We start from the raw sequence: 21,577 nt of genomic DNA, 5'->3' as shown, positions 1-21,577 counted from the left end.
ATCTCTCTTCTTCAACCTGTGCCTGAGGATGAACCTATGCAGATAGGGTCCATCCGAACCCCAGAACAGTGCAGGAGATTTCGTCAAGTCAATTTGTGTTTTTACTGTGGGGAGAATACACACTTCATCGCCTCCTGTGTCAAGCATCCGCGTCCAAGTGGCAATCATGGAGCTTGGGCATACAAGTATGTCATGCCTCTCAGAGAGCTATACCTGACAGAGTTCTTCTGGGAGGCATTTTTCCATCTGGTGTACAATCTGATTTAACCTTTAAGAGTATTGTAAAGCCTGTTTTGCAGCAGTCTCTGGCTGAACCAGCATCATGTGACACCATGGGTAATAAGAGTGTGGAGAGCATTCCTGTTGACTTTGAGGACACCAATGAGTGGTGTGATTTGGAGGATGATGATACAGATGAGGACATTGATTGTCCATCTGTACCCAGGTCAAGACCTCTTTACTCTCAGGTTGTGAAGGGTCCGGTGGCCCCTCCTAAAGGGGGGGGGGTACTGTCAGAACCTATAGGGTTAAAAGGTTCTGACAGGTTCTTTGTTTATTTTTGTTGCCAGGTTACACCTCGCTGTCTAGCTGGTCAGCTGACCGCCTAACGAGAGCATCTGTGAGTTGCCTATTTCACATGGCAGTTGGCTCTCAGTCAGCGCCTGTGAAAGAGTCTTTTTGCTCCAGTAGCTAGCGTGTATTCCCTGTTTCTCCTGTATAACCCGGAATCTTTGACTTTTGGCTTTCATCTCGACTTCTTTCTGGTATTAGCGACTTGGTACTCTGACTTTTCCTGGCTTTGACACAGTTAGTTGACTCTGGACTATTGTGTGAGTGTGTAGTCGTATTTTGTTAGTCTGTCTGTTATTTCACTGTCCCCGGACCTAGTCAGTGTCATTGTAGTTTATTATTTTGACAATTAAGCCCCTCATGTATACAGGAAGGGACTGTCTTCGTGGTTACGGACCTGTCATTTCGGGCAGGTGCATAAGTAGGCAGGGATTGGGGAACGGGCGAGATTAGTGTGCACTCCTACCCTGGCCATAAGTGACACTATAACTTTAATTTTCCCATCTACCGAGTCATATGAAAACTTAATTTTACCATAAAATATACTGCGAAACATAAAATATACTGCACAGTTAGTATAGTTTTCATTATGTTTTACTTCTTTAAAATAGTCTGACCCCTATAGACAGGACTTTTTGATTGGTTTTTATTCCATTTTGTCTGGGATGGGATGTGACAGAAAACAGAACACAATTCTTGCATTGAGTATTTTTTTTCCATTTAGCCAATTATGCACAGGGTGATACCAAACATGAAAATGGGTGATTATTTTATTTTTTATTACGGGAGAGGGTTATTTATATTCTTAAATACCTCTTTTGAACTTTTTTTTCCACATTTTCTTTAGTTCCTGGCAGCCACAGAGGCCTAGCAAATGTAATGGACTGATGTGACAAGGGATCAGCTTCCTGCAATGTTCTCATAGTCCAGATCTGGACCATTGCACCACCAATGCTGCTGTCAACTTTGCACATCTAAGTGTTAATAGCCAATTAATAGGGTCCCAAGATGCCTCCATAGACCCTAATGACATAAATAAACAGTGGTATTCAAGAATACAAAGCATGACTATTTGAAAATATCAAAATCAAAGCATAAATCCTTAATATATGTATATAGTAATACATTTTTTTATAGTTTCCCTACATAATCATTTATCACTTACTGACTTAAAATGCAATGTTCATAGCTTGTTGCTTAGGGTTACGACCTGTAAAGCTTTAGCTTTCTGGTTGCACATGCTCAGTTGCAGCACTAGGAGTTATAGGAGGGTAAGACAATGTTCACATTGCTGTTGTGCTCCATCCCGCTCTGTGTCCTTTCGGCTGGGCTTTTTTTGCGCCGAGCGGCCCCAAAAGGGGTCAGAGCACAAACTCTGGGTCCTGACGGATTCCATTCACTAGAATAGGGGTCAGGCGAGGATTCAGTAGTTTACTGGAGTTTAGTGGAAAAAAAAATAGTGCATGCAAACCAAACACAGGGGGCATAATCTTAGGTTAGCTAGGAAAATCAAAAGCAACATCAGAAAATATAAAAAATAAAATAAAAAATAGAACAGAACTAACATCTGGCAGATTTGGTTGGGGAAAACATGCTTGGGATGAAAACATCTATCCCAAGATATAAAAAGGAATATAAGAGGGTTGTCCTGGGGGAAAAATTATCCATGGATGGGGGTAGTGTAAAAATAATAAGCTATACTCACCTACCCAGGGCCCCTGTAACTGCTGCGCTGATGGACCTGGCCTTCATTGTTCTCAGCTTACAGGAACTTCTCAGCTCAGCTAATCATTGACTAAGTTGGTGCAGCCGCAGCTGGGGAAGGTAAATAAAGCTTCTTTATTATTTTTACACCACCCCCAGTCATAAAGAATTTTTTTTCACCATACCACTCATTTTATATAGGGCCAGACTACATGGACCATGTGGTCTTTTTCCTCTGTAAAACCTCAAGTTATCATTTTTGAAGTTATTCGGATAATATGAAAAAACATCACCTTATGCCATTTACCTTTAGGCACTATTGTGTAATCTACCATTTAATTTTATGGCTGTAAAATAAGTGTTTGAACAAATAGCCGTTTGTATTAATAGCAGTGACAGTAAAAAATACAGTATTTTTGAACTGTAAAAAGGACCAAAATACTATGTGGGGTCATGGTCTAAAGCTGTATTGCAGTTCCTTTTACATCACATGAAAGGGAGCACAGCAGTGCAATAAGTCTTAATATTATGGCATATCCTAGTTAGCATACCATACCGTTGTAATATGGGAATATTCCAGGCTGTAATTTTTATGCATTGTATCCAGTTTAGGTAACACACTGTGAGTATCAAATACTGGATGTTATAGTTGGCAGATCTGCGAAGTAAACCCCTTACATGCCACAGTAATAATGTCTAGCCATTGGCACCCTGCAATGCAACTACTGGGTGCTGGTTGTGACTATGGCCGCTAGGGGCCTAACAAAGGCCCCCATCTCTGCCATCAGCCTCTACCTGTTAGGATGTGCCAGATGTCCGTCCCATAGGCTGTTTGTCAGTATAACACTGATAGGCAGCAATGCTATTTCAATTCTTTGAAATGCTATGTGTTCCAAAGTATTGAAATAACAATCAGATCAATGTGGGACAAGAAAATAAATAAATTAATAACATATAAAATAAAATGTAATTTTATTAAGTAGAATATTACAAAGGCCCTATATATACTGCATTTTTGCAGTATGTTAGCGTCATATCATTGCTGATTGCATTATGATGCCAATGAAAGTGGCAGGGAAGGAAGTCACTAGACAAGGAACATCCTTAACTTGATTGCAGACTGCCAGCAGGCTGTATGTTGTCTATATGAACCACAGTTAACAGGATCTTTATCTAATTTCAGGATGTAAATGCTTCTTCATAGATTTGCCACAATGGGTTAATTATTGTTCGAAAATATTTGGCATTTGGCCAGAGCAGCAATAACATCTCATTTTATTGGCTATAATGGTGGCTGTAATGAAGTTTATTCTTGTATGGGAGACAAGAAAAAGAAATATAAACTACAAAAGTTCAAATCAGAAGTGTGTCGCAATTGGACCTTGGATAAGTCATGATAGTTTCCTGGAACCTAATGTCCATATGTCTCGCATTATTAACATAGTGGTGTTTTGGCTGCAGATTTGTGAAACTGATCTCTGGAACTCTGGATAGCAGAGAAGTAACATATTTTCCAAAAAGCTAGATCATCAGCGATATGATTCTTTGAACTGTCCCAGGCCAAAAGTACAGGGGAGAGAAGTAGGAGTACTAGGATAGAGCCTTGAGGAACACCAAGATGAGGAGTTGGTGTTTGTTTGAGACACTACAGTAAATGTTTGGATATATAAAAGGACATCCAGGAAAAGACCAAGTCTATGATGCCAAGTTGTCACAGGAGGAAGTGGTTGACCTTGTTGAAGACAGAGGATAGGTAAGGAAAGAGGCATATAGAGTAATGATGTTGGGCTATGCTAGTTAGCAGATCATTAATGACTATGGTTAAGGTAGTTTAAGTAGAGAGAGAGGAACCAGATTGTAGATGGTTGTATGAGAGGTTGGAGGACAGTTCAAGGTGGACATGTTCATGAAGTTTTTAGGCAAATATGAGTTGTGAAAATAGCTGTAGAAAGAGGATGGGTCAAGGATTGACTTCTTTTGGATGGATGTGGTTGCTTCCTGTGTAAAATGGAAGGATGCCACTGAATTTGAGAAAGGGGGCTTGTCCTCTGAAACGTTGGAAGTGTCCGGCAAACACTCACCTGTCTACCCCTTCGTGAGAGGAAGGAGGATCAGCTCCGTTATGCCCGTGGAAGGGTGAAATTGTAACGACTGCTGGATCAGGACAGTCGGACGTTTATTAGCGAGCACTATGGGTGAAGTAACTTTTTTTTTTTTTTACCTTTTGTGCTTTCAAAAAGTGGAGATTTCTAAGATTTTGTAACAAGAAGTTGAAACTACTAAAGCATTTTCTAAAAAACACATACAGTTGTTAAGAATTACTTCTTATACTGAATATTACTTGAGATGGAGTGGAGCTTCCATTTACTAACACATACTACCCCAGTGCTAAAAATAAGGTTTATCACTCTATCTATGTAGGTAAAGGAGGCAGCATATAGAGTAATGATGTTGGGCTATGCTAGTTAGCAGATCATTAATGGCTATATTTAAGGTAGTTTAAGTAGAGAGAGGAACCAGATTGTAGATGGTTGTATGAGAGGTGGGAGGACAGTTCAAGGTGGACATGTTCATGAAGTTTTTAGGCAAATAAGAGTTGTGAAAATAGCTGTAGAAAGAGGATGTGTCAAGGATTGACTTCTTTTGGATGGCTGTGGTGGTTTCCTGTGTAAAATGGAAGGATGCCACTGAATTTCCATTTTGTTACAGGGCATTTCCATTAGCGTTACACATTTTCATACATGCTGGGACTAACTGTAACCATGCAGTCATCGGCCTTAGTGGTCTTCTCGTGTGTGTGTGTATATATAACATAACCACTGAGGCCAATGATTGACTCCATCTTTAAGTACACAATGTTGGTGTTGTCACCGACACACTACAAGCGTGGGATACTGAAGTGGCATCAATTTTTTAAATAAATTTTACCCCATTTTAATCCTGCATTTTATTTTTTTTTACCTGCCCAGAATGCCGGCATTAAGAAACAAACTGACAAACAAAAAACAAAAAAAAATTGCCTCCCACCACTCCCCTCATGCGTCCGGTATCCTTCTCCCGACCTACGATGTGGTTGTCTTCCTGCTTCTTGTGATCCACTCATAAGACTGTGGCTCAGCTAATCACCAGCCACAGGAATATCCTGCCCTGGTCTGTGATAGGCTGGATGGCAGTGTGATATATTAAGCTGGGGTCTTTTTTCTGGTTATGGGCTCAAGGCTCAACAAGTCATGCTGCCACTCAGTCTTATCACTGACTGCAGCAGTACATTGCTGTGGCCAGTGATTACCTCGCCACAAAGTGACGAGTTAACCACAAGAAGCAGAAGCAGGACATCGGAAAGCGGCAGGATGTTAGGTCAGTTTTTTTTTTTTTTTTTTTATGTAGGCATTCTGGGCAGGTAGAAAAAAGTAGCATCCCTGAGTACTCCTTTAATATACTTGCATTGCTTGTACACAAAAGAATGATACTTTGGCCACATGATCCTCACAACCAATAGTTGTAGAAGAGTTCCCTAGTTCACCCTCTCTATCCAAGAAAAAGGGGTGGACTTAAAACCTGTTCGTCAGTATTCCAGACTCCTAGCTCTTTACTTGTGGTGTATTCTAGTCAGAAATGTCCCCACTCTGTACAGTAAAAAAAATAAAAATAAAAAAACACATAAGAACCATACTGAAAAACAAGTTTTTGGAGCTATTTATGGATTTTATACTCATGGGGGGACATTTACTAATCTAGTCTATTCTGGGTATGCTTATAGACCAGCGTATGTGGTAGTCTCCTGTCTATTGTGCTCCTAATTTATCAAAGGTCTCACAGCCCTTGATAAATTCTGTGCTCAGACTTCAGGGTCTACAGCTTAAACTGCATTTAGACCTGCTCCAACATGGTCTGACATTTCAGCGTAGTTTGGGCAGATGCGACTTGTCGCACAAAAGTCGCACTTGATAAATTCAGCACCAATGCATTTTCCAATGCATTTCCATCTAAAATAGACTAGCATGCATCATGTTCTAAAAATCCTCTACAGCAAAAGTCGCAGAAAAGTCGCACATATTTAGTCTGCGACTTTCTGTGCAACAAATGTAGACAGGAAAAACCAGTCTAAATCGTTTGATAAATCTCCCCCATGGTCTTTGGCCATGTGAACATGCCCTTAAAGTCTTCATTGGAATGGAAGTTTTTCCAGTGTGACTTTGCAGTCATGGAAGATTGGTTCAATTTTGTTTAGTTTTTTACTAGATTGAAGTGCTGAGCCTGCCTATTGATTCCGTCGTGTGAGAAGTGAAGTAATTGTGGTGTTGTAGAAAACCGTGGCTGCTCTTAAGATGTTGTAGAAAGCATGGAAGAGAGAGTTAGAGAGTGTGCCAATGTCAAAACATTTAAGGTGTTCTAGTTTCTAGAGAAATTAGAAGATAATGTGGGGGAGGGTTTATCAAAACCTGTGCAGAGGTAGAGTGGTACAGTTACCCATAGCAACCCATCAGATAGCTTCTTTAATATTCAGCCCTTTTTAAAAATGAAAGCAGCAATCTGGTTGCTATGGGCAACTGTACCCCTCTACCTTTACATAGTTATAAATAAATCTCCCTCAATGTACCGTAAGTAAATTTTAGTTAGGAAACGTGAGTTTATATAGTAATTGGTGTGTCCTTCTTTGTGTGTGGCTGTGGAGGACCAATGTAAGGGGTCAAAAGAAGTAAGTTCTGGGATTTTGGAGTCAGCTGAATGGCATGTGTCAATGGTGATGTTGAGGATAGCTATGATGATGGCAGGGATACCATTTGAAAGAAAGTGTAGGAGCCAGGTAGTGGAGTAGTCGATCAAGCTAGTGACAAGGTCTATGATAGACCTATTGGTTGCTCTCTTTTGTTGGAGTATAAGATTTATTTCTGTAAAAGCAGTATTGTTTCAAGGGGCAGTGACCAAGGGGCAGATTCACAAAGACCTGTGCTACGTTGACCAGTTGCCAATAGCAACCAATCAGCTTCTTTTATTTTTCACAGGTCTTTTCAAAAATGAAAGAAGTGATCTGATTGGTTGCTATGGGCAACTGGTCAACTTTCCCTCTGCACAAGTTTTGCTGAATTTCCCCCTAAATCGCTATTCTACTTACTTCTTAGCTGTACCATTCAAGAGCTGTATTTCAAATAACATTTTCTGGAATTGCAAAAGTTATCACTTGTTTACTGGAATCTTGGCTGCAGAGGTCTAATACCTGGGCTTAGTATAAAGAAACAGCTTCATGCAGAAAAAAAAAATGGCATTTGTGGGATCACGGAGGAACATAACGGGTTAACAGCACTCAGCTAGGATAGGGTGTGAGGTTGTTGTGTATGTTTGAGGAGGTAGGCTTCAATGTTTAGTGGAAGGTCTCCAGAGGAAGGCAGATGAGTGCGCACAAGAGAAAATAAGCAGTTCTTTGCTATGTGTACGCCTTTTGCAACATCAGGCCCAGTTGTGACAAGAATAAACCTTTTTAGTTTTGCAAAGATAATCGGACAGAGCTAGAATAGAGAATAGAATGAACATGCATTATAGTAATTAACCTCAGTTGTCTTCTAGTATAATTCTGGTGTCATTTTGAAAAGTTGCAGAAGCCCAATCAGTAATACTATATTGCTTATTTCTGTGTTTAATTGATATGTATATATATATTTTCAGGAAAGAGCAAGAAGTTGATTCCAAAGATGCCATTATATTACATCAATTTTCACGGCCAAACAACGGTGTACCTAGTTTATCTCCATTCTGCCTGAAGATGGAAACTTATCTTAGAATGGCTGATTTACCATATCAGGTAACCTGCATAATCTTGTACAATCTGGATAATTCATATACAAGCTATTGTTTAATGCAGTGTTTCCCAACCAGGGAGCCTCCAGCTGTTGCAAAACTACAACTCCCAGCATGCCCGGACAGCCTTTGGCTGGGTGTTGTAGCTTTGCAACAGCTGGAGGCACCCTTGTTGGGAAACACTGGTCTAATGTCTAGGTAACTGATATGAATCTACAGTTTACAGCGTTTACACGTAGTGTGAGACACCTCGTGCTTTATCATTGGTTTTGGTTCAGTGCTATCCCTCCTCCCTGCTTCTGTGCTTCCTTAGATTGGCTGCTGCATATAAACACATCTATCTTGGGCTTCCTGAGAAGGCAATGTATGTAGCGCTGATCTCTATTACAGCAGGGGCAGGACACTATATATTGCTGCCCTTTTTTTTTTTTTAAGGAACTGGTGCCAGAAAGTTAAACAGATTTGTAAATGACTTCTATTGAAAAATCTTTACCCTTCCAATCTTTATCCTTCGTGACGAATCGAACCACTGTAACTTTGCTCATCTCTATAACAAACATACATAATTGTGAACTTACACATGCTGTAAGAATCTGCACACAAGCCCCATCAGCTTTCAGTAGGCAGAGCGGCGCCCCCATCAAAAAGGCGCTCTAGGCAGCTGCCTATATTGCCTATAGGCTGAAGCGGCCCTGCACTACAGGTGATTGAACACTTACTGCCATGTTACCCCACAGATTAGTTTATTTTTGGAGGATCCTTGTAACCAAAGGGGATTGTTTAAAGTGTACCCCCCCCCACCCCCAATTTAAAAAAAATATTTATACTGATAATCAATTAATCAAATGAGAAAAACTGCTAATTTTACAATCATATGATGGCAGAAGCTGCAATATATGGTACCAAAACCATGCTGTAAAAGAAAGGTGTTCAGTAATGCTGATACTGAAACCTTTTCATAGATTCCTTAGATTCTATTCTGCTGCTTCATCTATTATTCATGGTTACAGATAATTTGGAAAGACCATTAGCTGCTCCTTTGTACTGTTTTCATAGATTTATCTGATATTCGAACATAATGCAGTCAGGATGGCAGTGTTATTTTAGAGAGGTATCTTATTGGGAAACGATGCTATTTTTAGATCTGTGGTTTCCCTTATTTGTGTAAAGTGATGACATATTGCTTCCCCTTTATGATTGGTAAGCCCCAACCTCTGGGACTCCCACTGATGGTTCTTGGGCACTGGCCATTGTACAGTGTACATTGTAGGTCCAACCTCACTAATCTGAAAAGATAGAAGCACATTTGTTGTTTTCCTACACATTTGTTCTATTCAGTCTGTGCTGCAGTTCCTTGCATTGCTGGGGGCCAGGAGTGTAACTGTGCTGGCACAAACATTGTACTAAACTAGCACGGCAACAACTTTATTCTGAGTATTTCATAAGGTCCAGCAATTGGAACCCCCGATAATTACCAGGTGTTCTTACAAGGGATGTACCATCAATTGCAATGATAGCAAAAACACTTAAACAAGCATAAAACCACAATCTTTCCTTTTTATTTTCATCCTGTATATACTTTATAATCCTGTAAATAGCTCTGAGTTTAGACAATATTGTGATGGCAGTCATGTTACAATAAGTAGAAAAAAGAAGTAAGGCAGCACTACAATAGGAGGAAGGGATCGAACGAGAACTGGTAATTAGGTTGTGTAGCCTATACATCCTCAGAGTAAATAAATGTGAAGAGAAAAGGTAACCGTTCTGTAGTAAGATCCTTGTAAATATAGTGTATGGGAGCTTGTTGTGTGCAATGAATCAGATATAGTACTTGTATATGTACAATATTGATGTTGTATCCAATCAGTAGAAAAATAGAAATCAAATTACATCATTAAAATATACACATTTATTTAGTATATGATTATTAACTCGAGCTGTCTGCAGGGCCCTTGCAGAAGCTCACTGGGAAAGCAGGGTGATGTTACAATTAGATGCTGTACATCCGTTGGTGGTATAGTAGAATCCTGTAGTGGAAAAAATGTGATAGGTGCTACGCACCGTACTGTAGATGGTATGTCCTATTTGATATTGTATATCCGCTGGTGGTACAGTGGTAACTAGAGATGAGCGAACTTACAGTAAATTCGATTCGTCACGAACTTCTCGGCTCGGAAAGAGTCTCCTAGGACTGTATCCACCTTTTCCAGCCCACGGGAGCACCTGAAAGCTGAACTCATTTATGCAGGAAAAGCCATCAACTGCCGAGCCGAGAAGTTCGTGACGAATCGAATTTACTGTAAGTTCGCTCATCTCTAGTGGTAACCTATGCAGGAAACCTGTTGGAGGAAAACGGTGCGTGCTGTGCACTGCTTACCGATCCCAATGTTTAGTCCCGCGGCGCTCTCACACTTACCCTCCTATGGTTCCAGCTGGAGAGTGGTATTGTCTGTCCTGGTTGGCGATCCACTGTCACCGGCAAGCCTGGTGAGGGAGAGGTCGCTGTGTGATGTCTGGCATCGGAGAAGTTCTGTAGATGCTGCAGGCGGCATCTACCACGTGGGTTTAGCGCATCGGGTGCTTAAGTCCTGTGTTTATGGGGATAAACTTAAAAGATCTTGAAGTGGCAGTGCTGTATTGCTAGACGCGTTTCGGAGTGTGCTATGCTCCTTTTTCAACAGCTGTGCACGTTTAAAATGGAGATGTGGTGGCTTTTTATAAGGATACTTTGGGTCTGATTGGACAATGGTTCACAGGTTGGAAATGAAGGTTCACAGTTTGAAAATAAAACCTGGAATTGATTCAAAGGGGGGGTTAGTATTGGCTTGATATGGCATGGAATGGTGATAAGGTTGGGAGTTGGACTACTATATATTTAAATATATGTAGCTGTATTTCAACAATAAAGAAGACACCTGGGGAAAAATACATAACAATTACATTAAAAACATAAATTATGCATATATAGCAATAGAAGAAATAAAAGAATTATAGGAAATGAGGTTCACATTTGAATGGAGTTGATCATGGGTACATGTGTATAATGAATGGTGTATATCTAAGGTAATATATACCTTTTTGGATGTGGCATTATTTTAGATAGACATAATATATGGGCGTAGTATATAAAATGAAATAAGATTATGGTGATATAATAGGTGTGTGTGTGTGTGTGTATATGTATGTATATATATATATATATATATATATATGGGAAAATGGAGAAAAAATTTAAAGAAAAGAGAAAAATTTAAGAAAAATTATTGCAATAGGAAATATGAAAAATGGAAAATTGAATTATAAGGAGACAGCTTAGGTGGGGATCTAGATGTGTGTATACAGATACATATATTAATGGATGGACAAAATATTACATGGAATATAGCATTATAATGTATAGTCAGGTATAAATATATAATTAAGTATATAGTTAAAGGGGTACTCCGGTGGAATTTTTTTTATTAACTGGTGCCAGAAAGTTAAACAGATTTGTAAATGACTTCTTTTAAAAAATCTTTACCCTTCGAGTACTTTTTAGAAGCTGTATGCTTCAGAGGAAATTCTTTTCTTTTTGAATTTCTTTTTTGTCTTGTCCACAGTGTTCTCTGCTGACACCTGATGCCCGTATCAGGAACTGTCCAGAGTAGGAGAAAATCCCCATAGCAAACCTATGCTGCTCTGGACAGTTCTTGACACGGGACAGAGGTCTCAGCAGAGAGCACTGTGGTCATGCAGAAAAGAAATTCAAAAAGAAAAGAATTTCCTCTGTAGCATAAAGCAGCTAAAAAGTACTGGAAGGGTAAAGATTTTTTAATAGAAGTAATTTACAAATCTGTTTAACTTTCTGGCACCAGTTAATTAAAAAAACTTTTTTTTTCCCCACCGGAGTACCCCTTTAATGGAGTGAGATGTATCTTTTAGAGGGTATAGGTATATGAAAGTAAAAATTGTACAGTGTATATAATGTAGAGGAAAATGAATATAGGGGAGGGTAGACTCTTGTGCGGGAGGAGTCAAGGCGCTGGGTATGCAGTCTGGCTCATGATTCCTCTTGCAACTTGGGGTCAGTCTCCAACTATAAAAACCCCAAAATTTCTAACTGCATTTAGCACTTTTGGAATGAATGTGTTCATTTGATAGATCATCTTAGATTCTGACCTAGAGATTTTTTAAATACAATTTCCTCCTCTCCAGTCTGGGTGAATAGACTGGAGGGCGGCATAGCTGGTCCCTCTGATATGGCTGTTATGGCATTCCTTGTAATGTGCAGACAGTGAGTGTTTTTTAAACCCCTTTATGATGTTATAAAAGTGCTCTGTGATGCGATTTTTCAGTGTTCTTGATGACCAATGTACTGTTTCTTACAGGGAAACTGAATAACGTAGATAATATTTTTGCTATTGCAGTTTAAAAGTTCTTTGATGTTGTAAACTGTATTGTTAGAGTTTGAACACTTTGTTTTGTTGGGGAAGGTGGTGATCTTAAAGATATTGCATTGCATGCATCTAAAAAAAACTTTTGCATCTGATAACGTTGATTGGTGGTTATGTTGACGTATGATTTTTGTTGTGGGAGCAATTTTGAGGCCTAGATCTTGTAAATACATTGGGGGCTTGTGCTGGTAGATGGAACACATCAGATACATTTCCTAGACATTACCATCAAAGCACAAGACTCTAGACTAATTTCCAATGCTTACCATAAACCTACAGCAAAAAATGGCTACATAAGATTCGACAGCTGTCATTTACCCCAATGACTTATAAACATCCTATATGGACAATTTAGACGAATAAAACGAAACTCTACAGATACACAACAATTTGAACAAGAATCTCAATTACTCCTCCATCAATTTCAAGAAAAGCAGCACCCCGAAAAACTACTAGAGGACTCATTCAACAAAGCAAAAGAGAAACCTTTTACATAGACAAACCATCAGCCAAACTTGTTTTACCTTTCAATACTGCTCATCGCTAGTTTAAAAAAATTATCAATAAACATTTGCACTTACTTCAAATAGATAAAATATTGGGACCAACACTACCATCACAAGCCCCCAATGTATTTACAAGAGCACACAATCTAGGCCTCAAAATTGCTCCCACAACAAAAACCACAAAAACCATACGTCAACATAACCACCAATCAACGTTATCAGATGCAAAAGGTTTTTTTGATGCATGCAATGTAATAACTGTAAGATCACCACCTTCCCTAACAAAACAGACACAGTGACATCAAACTCAATCTATGCAGTTTACACAATCAGAACTTTTAACCTGCAATAGCAAAAATATTATCTACATTCTTCAATGCCCCTGTAAGAAACAGTACATTGGACATCAAGAACCCTGAAAAAACGCATCACAAAGCACTTTTACAACGTCAAAAAGGGTTTGAAAAACACTCACTGTACATTACAAGGAATGCCATAACAGCCATATCAGAGGGACCAGCTATGCAGCCCAACAGTCTATTCACCCAGACTGGAGAGGAGGAAATTTTATTAAAAAAATGTCTAGGTCAGAATCTAAGATGATCTATCAAATGGACACATTAATCCCGAAAGGGCTAAATGCAGAGTTAGAAATGTTTGTTTTTTTTATACTTGGAGACTGACCCCAAGCTGCAAGAGGAATCATGAGCCAGACTGCATAACCAGGGTCTTGATTCGTCCCACACAAGAGTCTACCCTCCCCTATATTCATTTTCCTCTACATTATATACACTGTACAATTTTTACTTTTATATACCTATACCCTCTGAAAGATATGTCTCACTCCATTAACTATAAACTTAATTATATATTTATACCTGACTATACATTATATTGCTATATTCCATGTAATATTTTGTCCATCCTTGATATATGTATCTGTATACATACATCTAGATCCCCCACCTAAGCTTTCTCCTTATAATTCAATTTTCCCATTGCAGTTTTTAATTTTTTTTTCATTTTTCGCATTTTTTTTAAATAGATTATGGTGACATAATACATCTATTATGTCACCATAATCTTATTTTATATACTACGTCCATATATTATGTCTTTCTAAAATAATGCCACATCTAAAGGTATATACTACCTTAGATATACACCATTCATTATATACATGTACCCATGATCAACTCCTTTCCAATGTGAACCTCATTTCCTATAATTCTTTGATCTCTTCTATTGCTATAAAACACTCACGTTTCTGAAGACAGGAACTCCGGTGTATGTTGATCCGCTGGACCTGTGTGGCAGATGACTCGGACCGTACTGGGGCGCGGAGTCTAAGGTGCCGCTGGTTTTCACCTGAGCTTGCCGCAAAGCAGGATGGGCTTGCAGCTGCAGGTGACACCCAGGTCGCTACCCCTGGCACGGCTCGACCACACAGGTGGCTGAGGAGATGCGAGGCACAGGAGGGAGGAGGCAACTTATAGTCTGGATAGCAGAAGGTCAGGGCAGGCGGCACAGTAGCGTAGTTAGGACGTAGCAGGAGTTCAGTAGGCAGGCGGCAGATGAGCAAGGTCAAGTCACAAAAGCAGGAGATCTGGTACACGGCAAGGCACTACAATGGAATGCTTTCTCTAGGGCACCAGGCAATAAAGATCCGGCAGAGAACTGAGGAGGGTGGAGGAATTTATAAACAAGCCACAGGTGGATTACACTAATGAGTGTACTGGCCCTTTAAATCTTAAAGCTCCGGTGCCCTAAGGGATGGGGACACGCGTGCCAGAGCAGAGAGGCGGAGGCAGGAGAAACACCTGGGGAGTGACGGACTGGGGCTCGCATGCGGGCGCGTCCCGCAATGCGAGTCCCAGCCCGTCGGCAGCAAAAGGTAAGGGGACCATGCGCTCACGGCCAGTGTGTGTGGCCGGAGTGCATAGCGTAACTTGCTATATATGCATGATTTATGTTTTTAATGTAATTATTATGTATTTTTCACCTTATGTGTCTTTTTTTATTGTTGAAATACAGCTACATATATTATTTAAATATATAGTAGTCCAATTCCCAATCTTGTCACCATTCCATGCCATATCTAACCAATACCAACCCCCCTTTGAATCCATTCCAGGTTTCATCTCCAACCTATGAACCATTGTCCAATCAGACCCAAAGTATCCTTATAAAAAGCCACCACATCTTCATTTTTAACATGCACAGCTATTGAAAAAAGGAGCATAGCATGCTCCGAAATGCGTCTAGCCTACTAGCAATACAGCACTGCCACTTCAAGATCTTTTAAGTTTATCCAAATCCGACATAAAGACAGGACTTTAGCAGCCAGCACGCTAAACCCACGGGGAAGACGCCGTCTGCAGCATCTACAGAACTTCTCCTATTCCAGACATCACAAAGGGACCTCTCCCTCACCAGGCTCGCCGGCGACAGTGGATCGCCAACCAGGACAGGCAATACCACTATCCGGCTGAAACCAAAAGCGAATAAGTGTGAGGGCGCCACGGGACCGAACATCAGGATCGGTAAGCAGTGCACAGCACGCACTGGTTTCCTGTATAGGTTACGACTGTACCACCAACGCATATACAATAACAAATAGGATATACTATCTACAGTACGGTGCATAGCACCTATCACAATTTTTTCCTCAACAGGATTCTACTACACCACCATACAGCATTTAATTGTAACATCACCCTGCTTTCACAGTGAGCTTCTCCAAGGGCCCTGCAGACAGCTAGAGTTAATAATTATATACTAAATAAATGTGTATATTTTAATAATGTAATGTGATTTCTATTTTTCTACTGATTGGATACAACATCAATATTGTACATATACAAGTACTATATCTGATTCATTGCACACAACAAGCTCCCATACACTATATTTACAAGGATCTTACTAGAGAACGGTTACCTTTTTCTCTTCACATTTATGTTACAATAAGTAGTAGCAGAAGTAGTATCAAAAGCTGATTGGCCCCACACCAGAGCCACATACAACTCGCAATGTGGTTCATACAGCAGCATAGGCCATACAATTGTCAGGTTATGTTGGTCAGGGATCGCTATATTTCCCCAAGGTACCTGCCATAGTTAGCTATCAGGTTTTTGGTAGGGCATATCTCCTCCAGGGAAAGCTGAGTGACATATGGGAATCCAGGAGCAGCTGAAATCCCTAGCAGACCATCGCTGCTAAGGTTTTTCGTAAAGTCTGTTTTCGGCCTGGATTTTTGTGGAATGACAAGTAGGTTGGTAGTGGGGCCTACCATTACATTTCTGGCCAGTCCAGGTTTTCAGTGTAGCCCAAATCAGCACAGATGCTGAAGACTTGTTACGGGGCTTTAACAAGCAAGCAAGGTGTAACTGGTCCTTGTGTGTAATTGTTTTGCGTTTAATTTTGTGGAGTTGAGGGAGTTTGCACGAAGTGTGATCAATTTTGTGCAAGTACACTAATAAAGGAAATGTATTAAAGAGAAAATACCTTGGCACTGCTGTAGGTACACAATATAAGTCCCACGGTTAAACACAAACACTTCCCTTAATTGGGAGCCTGATCTCCACTCGTGGTGCTCACTTGAACAAAAAAAGTCCAGTAAAAGTATATCCAAGAGAAATAAGAAGTCATGGGCACTCACCAGGCTTCAAATGCGTCACTTCATTATTCTTTATTCATAGGAAAATAGACAGCAATATTGGTGCAAGGTGCAGAGACTTGTGAGTGTAAATTTGTGAATTTTTGGTAGGTCTGGGCTGTGTTTCTGTATTTTTATGTGAACTTCGTACATGATAAATCCATTACCACTGCATGCACATTCAGTGGAAAACGCCTAGCTAGTCACTTTTGTTGAAAGCACCGTCCTGGTAGATGTTTAAGAAATTCACAACAATTCTGAGCCCAGTGCACTAGTCCTTCCAATGAGGTGTGAGCGAGGTAGTACTGGATATTCTTCACTTACTGGTTTACAGCTTTCTGCCCATACTGTACTGTATGTGTATAGGCAGATGTCAATCTGTTTGGCTCGGTGTCTACCAGATAAACTAGTTTTATGAGATGCTGCGTGAAATGCATTAATATATACAGTAGCTGGAACAAGTTTACTTTTTTTTTTTTTTTTACACCGAAAAAAACGCCGGAAAAACTGCCACAGCTTTTTCCTGCGTTTTGGCAATTTTTCTGGCGTTTTCCCTGGTGTTTGGAAACAGCCAAATTTGTCCCCTGTGGCAGTTTTCTCACTGTCTTCAGATAGCACTCTGTAGGTCGGATGCTGAGCGCCCGGTCCATGGAGTGTAAGGAGATGAGGAGTGATGTATAGCATCACTACTCGCCTCTCCCGGCCGTATAGTATACAGGGGGGCATAGTGTACCCGTGTATACTATACAGGAGCCCGGAATCCCGTCACTATACTGACAGGACTCCCTGCTCCTATTGCCCCTTTCGGCGGTATACACTATATACAGCTATCTATAGATAGCTGTATATAGTGTATACAGAAGCCTACATCCACTTACCTCCCTCGCTCCTGTTGCGATCGGGTCAGTGTAGCTCCGCCCCCTAGTGATGACGACTTTACGGGGCAGAGCTACAGACGGGAGCAGGCTGGTAAGGCTCTGTGAGGCTCTGTTCACATTGTCTGTTTTGTATAATGTGAACAGACCCTTCTGGCAGTGTCCTCCCAGACAGGGAGGCTCCAGCTGTTGCTAAACTACAACTCCCAGCATGCCCAGACAGCCAAAGGCTGTCTGGGCATGCTGGGAGTTGTTGTTTTGCACCAATTGGAGGCTCCCTGTTTGGGAAGACATTGCATTATGGGCGCTCTCCCCAGCAGACAGCGCCAAAAATGTACTAAACAATATTTTGTGTGTTTTTTTTTTTTCCCTCGTTTCAGATCCATGTATTCATAGGATGACGGAGGATTCGATCGATTACGTCAGATGAACTGGATTTTTTCCCCCTTGTAATAAAATGGTTAACGAGGGCTGTGGGGGAGTGTTTTTTTAAATAAAATAATTTTATAATGTGTCGTGTTTTTTTTCATTGTTACTGGCCCTCACCAGCCTAAATAATGCCAGCCTGTTACCGCCTAGGCCCAGGAGCGCCATTTTTGATGCTCCTGGCCTGTTGGTACCGGCTCTTCCCGGCACCCCTGTGGCGGCGGGTACCGAGGTAATAATTGGGGGTTAGCGCTAGCTGTCTTTGGGGCTAACGTTAAGCCCTGGCTTAGTAATGGATTCTGTCAATAAGACAGCTTCCACTTCTAAGCTTGAAAATTCAATAAAAAAAAAAAGACACACATTGGAAAAATTATTTTATTTTAAACACTCCCCCACAGCCCTCATTAACCATTTTATTAAAAGGAAAAAAAATCCAGTTCATCCGCCGTAATCCATCGAATCCACCATAATCCTCTGCATACACAGATCTGAAACGAGAAGAAAAGAAACACAAAATATTGGTTAGTACATTTTTGGCGCTGTCCGCTGGGGAGAACGCCCATATTGCAATGTCTTCCCAAACAGGGAGCCTCCAATTGGTGCAAAATTACAACTCCCAGCATGCCCAGACAGCCTTTGGAGTCTCCCTATCTAGGAGGACACTGCCAGAAGGGTCTGTTCACATTATGCAAAATGTACAATGTGAACAGAGCCTCACAGAGCCTTACTAGCCTGGCTCCCTTCTGTAGCTCCACCCCCTAATGACGTCATCACTAGGGGGGCAGAGCTACATGGACCTGCCCGGGACTGGAAGGGAGTAAGCGGACTTCATCTTCCATATACAGCTATCTATAGATAGCTGTATATAGTGTATACCGCCCAAAGGGTTAACCTACACTGTCCAGCAGTGTAAGTTAACTCTTTCCTTGCTGGGCTTGCGCTTAGCGCACAGCTCAGCAAGGGGTTAAGTGAGCTAGCAATGTGTATACTGTATACACATTGCAGGATCACTGTAAGTTCATGCTGGGCTGTAGATATACAATGTATATCTACTGCTCAGCATCAGCTGTTCTCTCGGCTCTGTAGCTGTGGGTACAGCTGAGTCCCGACATTCACTTCAGGAGGATTGCAGCGGGTGTCAGGAGAAGTGACATCCGCTGTGATCTGTCCCTTACTACAGGTACTACTGCTCCCAACATGGAGCACACTCTGCTCCATGCTGGGAGCAGTAGTACCTCCATTAATAGACAGATCACAGCGAGTATCACTCCTGCCACCCGCTGCGATCCTCCTATATAATGTATAGATGCGGTGGACGCTCTTCTATGGTCCCCTGCACTGCCGTATATATACACATATTCATATTTCCGACAGAGAGTTTTGATTGGCTGGAACCATCTGGCCAATCACAGCTCTGCGGGAAATATGAATATGTGTATGTATATATATATATATATATATATATATATATATATATATAATATACGGCAGTGCAGGGGACCATAGAAGAGTGGCCGCATCTATACATTATACAGGAGGATCGCAAGGGACCCCGGCAATCTTTCAATTAGTACAGGTAACTACTACTCCCATCATGGAACAATGTGTTCCATGCTGGGAGTAGTAGTACTTCCTAAAAAATGTAACAAAAAAAAAGTACACACACTACATTTTTATTATCGTCGGCTACATTTTTAGTGCCCTACCCGCCCACATGAATTGATCCCTGTTTAAAAATTTATTAAAATTTTGTTAGAAAAAAGATAAATTTTGTTAAATACAATTTCTTCCATCACTACTGTATCTTTTTATTATTTTTTAATGGTACCCTACGCAATTTTAATAAAAAAGGGATCACTTTTTTGGATGGCTAAAGTCCAAAAGAGAATAAAAATCGCCTGAAAAACGCCAAAGTTAAAACCCACATGGCGTTTTTCTTGGCGTTTTTTCACTCCCATAGACTTCTATGGGAGAAAAACACCAAGATTTTCCCAAAAAATCGCCATAGTCTAGACAAGAGGTCGTTTTTTAAAAACTGCCAAGGAGCCCAAAAACGCCAAAAGGATAAAAAAAACACCAAACTGAAAAACGCCAAGTGGATTTGGCATTTTGCAGTTCCCTATTGACTTGCAGCTAACATCTGGCTGCAGCGTTTTTTTTCACAAAAAAAAACGCCATGCGGCAGAATGGGCGTTTTTATTGGCGTTTTTGCCACAAAAAAAACCAAGGGTAAACCTAGCCTTATTGTTCCTTTGTGATAGTATTTGTATTGATGAAATTGTAAAAGATTTCCTATATTGTGCTATATATATATATATATATATATATATATATATATAACAATAAAGGAAATCTATCACAATTTCATCAATACATACATACATATATATGTGTATTTATTTATGAAATTGGGATAGCTTTCCTTTATTGTTGGTGTATATATGTATTTCTAGTTTGCTTCATGTTGCAGAGCTTAATACTCCGTTTATGTTTTAGAACTACTTTGATGGGAAGCTGTCGCCTCAGGGGAAAATGCCTTGGATAGAATACAACCATACAAGAGTTTCTGGCACTGAGTTCATTATTGACTTTTTAGAGGAAAAACTTGGAGTCAATTTGAACAAAAACCTCAATCCACATGAAAGAGCCATTTCCAGAGCAGTCACTAAAATGGTTGAGGAGCATTTCTACTGGTGAGTCTTTGGGCCACACAGCTAAACACAGGTATAGCTGAAAGGATTGCAAAAGCAGCAGCAGTTTTTATCTAGGGCTGAAAGCATACCTGTTATATCACAGAAACAAATGATGCTTATTTATATTAATCACTAGGTCATGCAGATGCTTTACATGTCTTTTTTATGTGTCTGTATTCGGCTCACCAATCCCTTCATTCTGCTGCTCAATCATTCTGATATCCACTGCTCAGGAAGGGCATGTACGAGGCAAGCACCGAGCCTGCCATCACTCCCCATGCATTCACTTCCTCCCCTGGTCTGCAGTGCTGTGCTGGGTCTCTTCATCCTATCACTGTAGGCTGCTCTGTAAACCCCTCCTCTCTGTTTTCAGACATATGTCTGATAGAGACACAGAGGAGTGCTAGTCCCACCCTTACTTACTGGACTTTGTCCCAGACTGTGCTTCCGCTGGGACAGAAATGATGCTGCAGCTGAACAGGATTATGTTCTGGATGGTATGGGATTATATATGGCACATGGTAGATGCAGGCACTAAAACAGATTTTTTTTTTTGCATTTATTTTCATTGCAGGACATTAGCCTATTGCCAATGGGTGGACAATCTACACGAGACTCAGAAAATGATCTCCATTCCTGGACCACTTAGTGACTTGTTGAAATGGATTTTGTGCCACCTTACAAAAGGCATTGTGAAACGTGAAATGTATGGACAGGGTATTGGGCGCTTCTCAGAGGAAGAGATTTATAGGTTAATGGAGAAAGACATGAGATCACTAGCTGGACTTCTGGGTAATACTCTTATTACCTTACATATTTTTCCCTTTCATATGAAGATTTCAGAATTTCTTATTGTTATTAGCAATAATATACAGAGGTATTCTATTTTTAGGAGTGTGTTCTATTTGAACCCTTT

The 21,577-nt window shown here is 40.5% G+C and overlaps 1 protein-coding gene across 6 annotated transcripts in view; it reads left to right on the top strand.

Annotated features, from left to right (window-relative positions):
• FAXC (failed axon connections homolog, metaxin like GST domain containing) overlaps positions 1–21,577 on the top strand; it is a 43,699-nt gene that overhangs the window by 3,758 nt on the left and 18,364 nt on the right. For 5 of the 6 annotated variants that reach the window (XM_056566160.1, XM_056566165.1, XM_056566163.1 and 2 more), the window contains exons 2-4: positions 7,939–8,074; positions 20,465–20,661; positions 21,236–21,453. In XM_056566160.1, coding sequence (XP_056422135.1) covers positions 7,939–8,074; positions 20,465–20,661; positions 21,236–21,453 — 551 coding nt within the window. Of the gene's footprint in view, positions 1–3,959; positions 4,028–7,938; positions 8,075–20,464; positions 20,662–21,235; positions 21,454–21,577 lie in introns of those variants that run through there. The other variant, XM_056566161.1, reaches the window with a different exon arrangement.

Source organism: Hyla sarda, chromosome 3 (assembly GCF_029499605.1).
Source record: "Hyla sarda isolate aHylSar1 chromosome 3, aHylSar1.hap1, whole genome shotgun sequence".
NCBI lineage: Eukaryota > Metazoa > Chordata > Amphibia > Anura > Hylidae > Hyla > Hyla sarda.
This window is presented reverse-complemented; position numbering and strand designations above follow the sequence as displayed.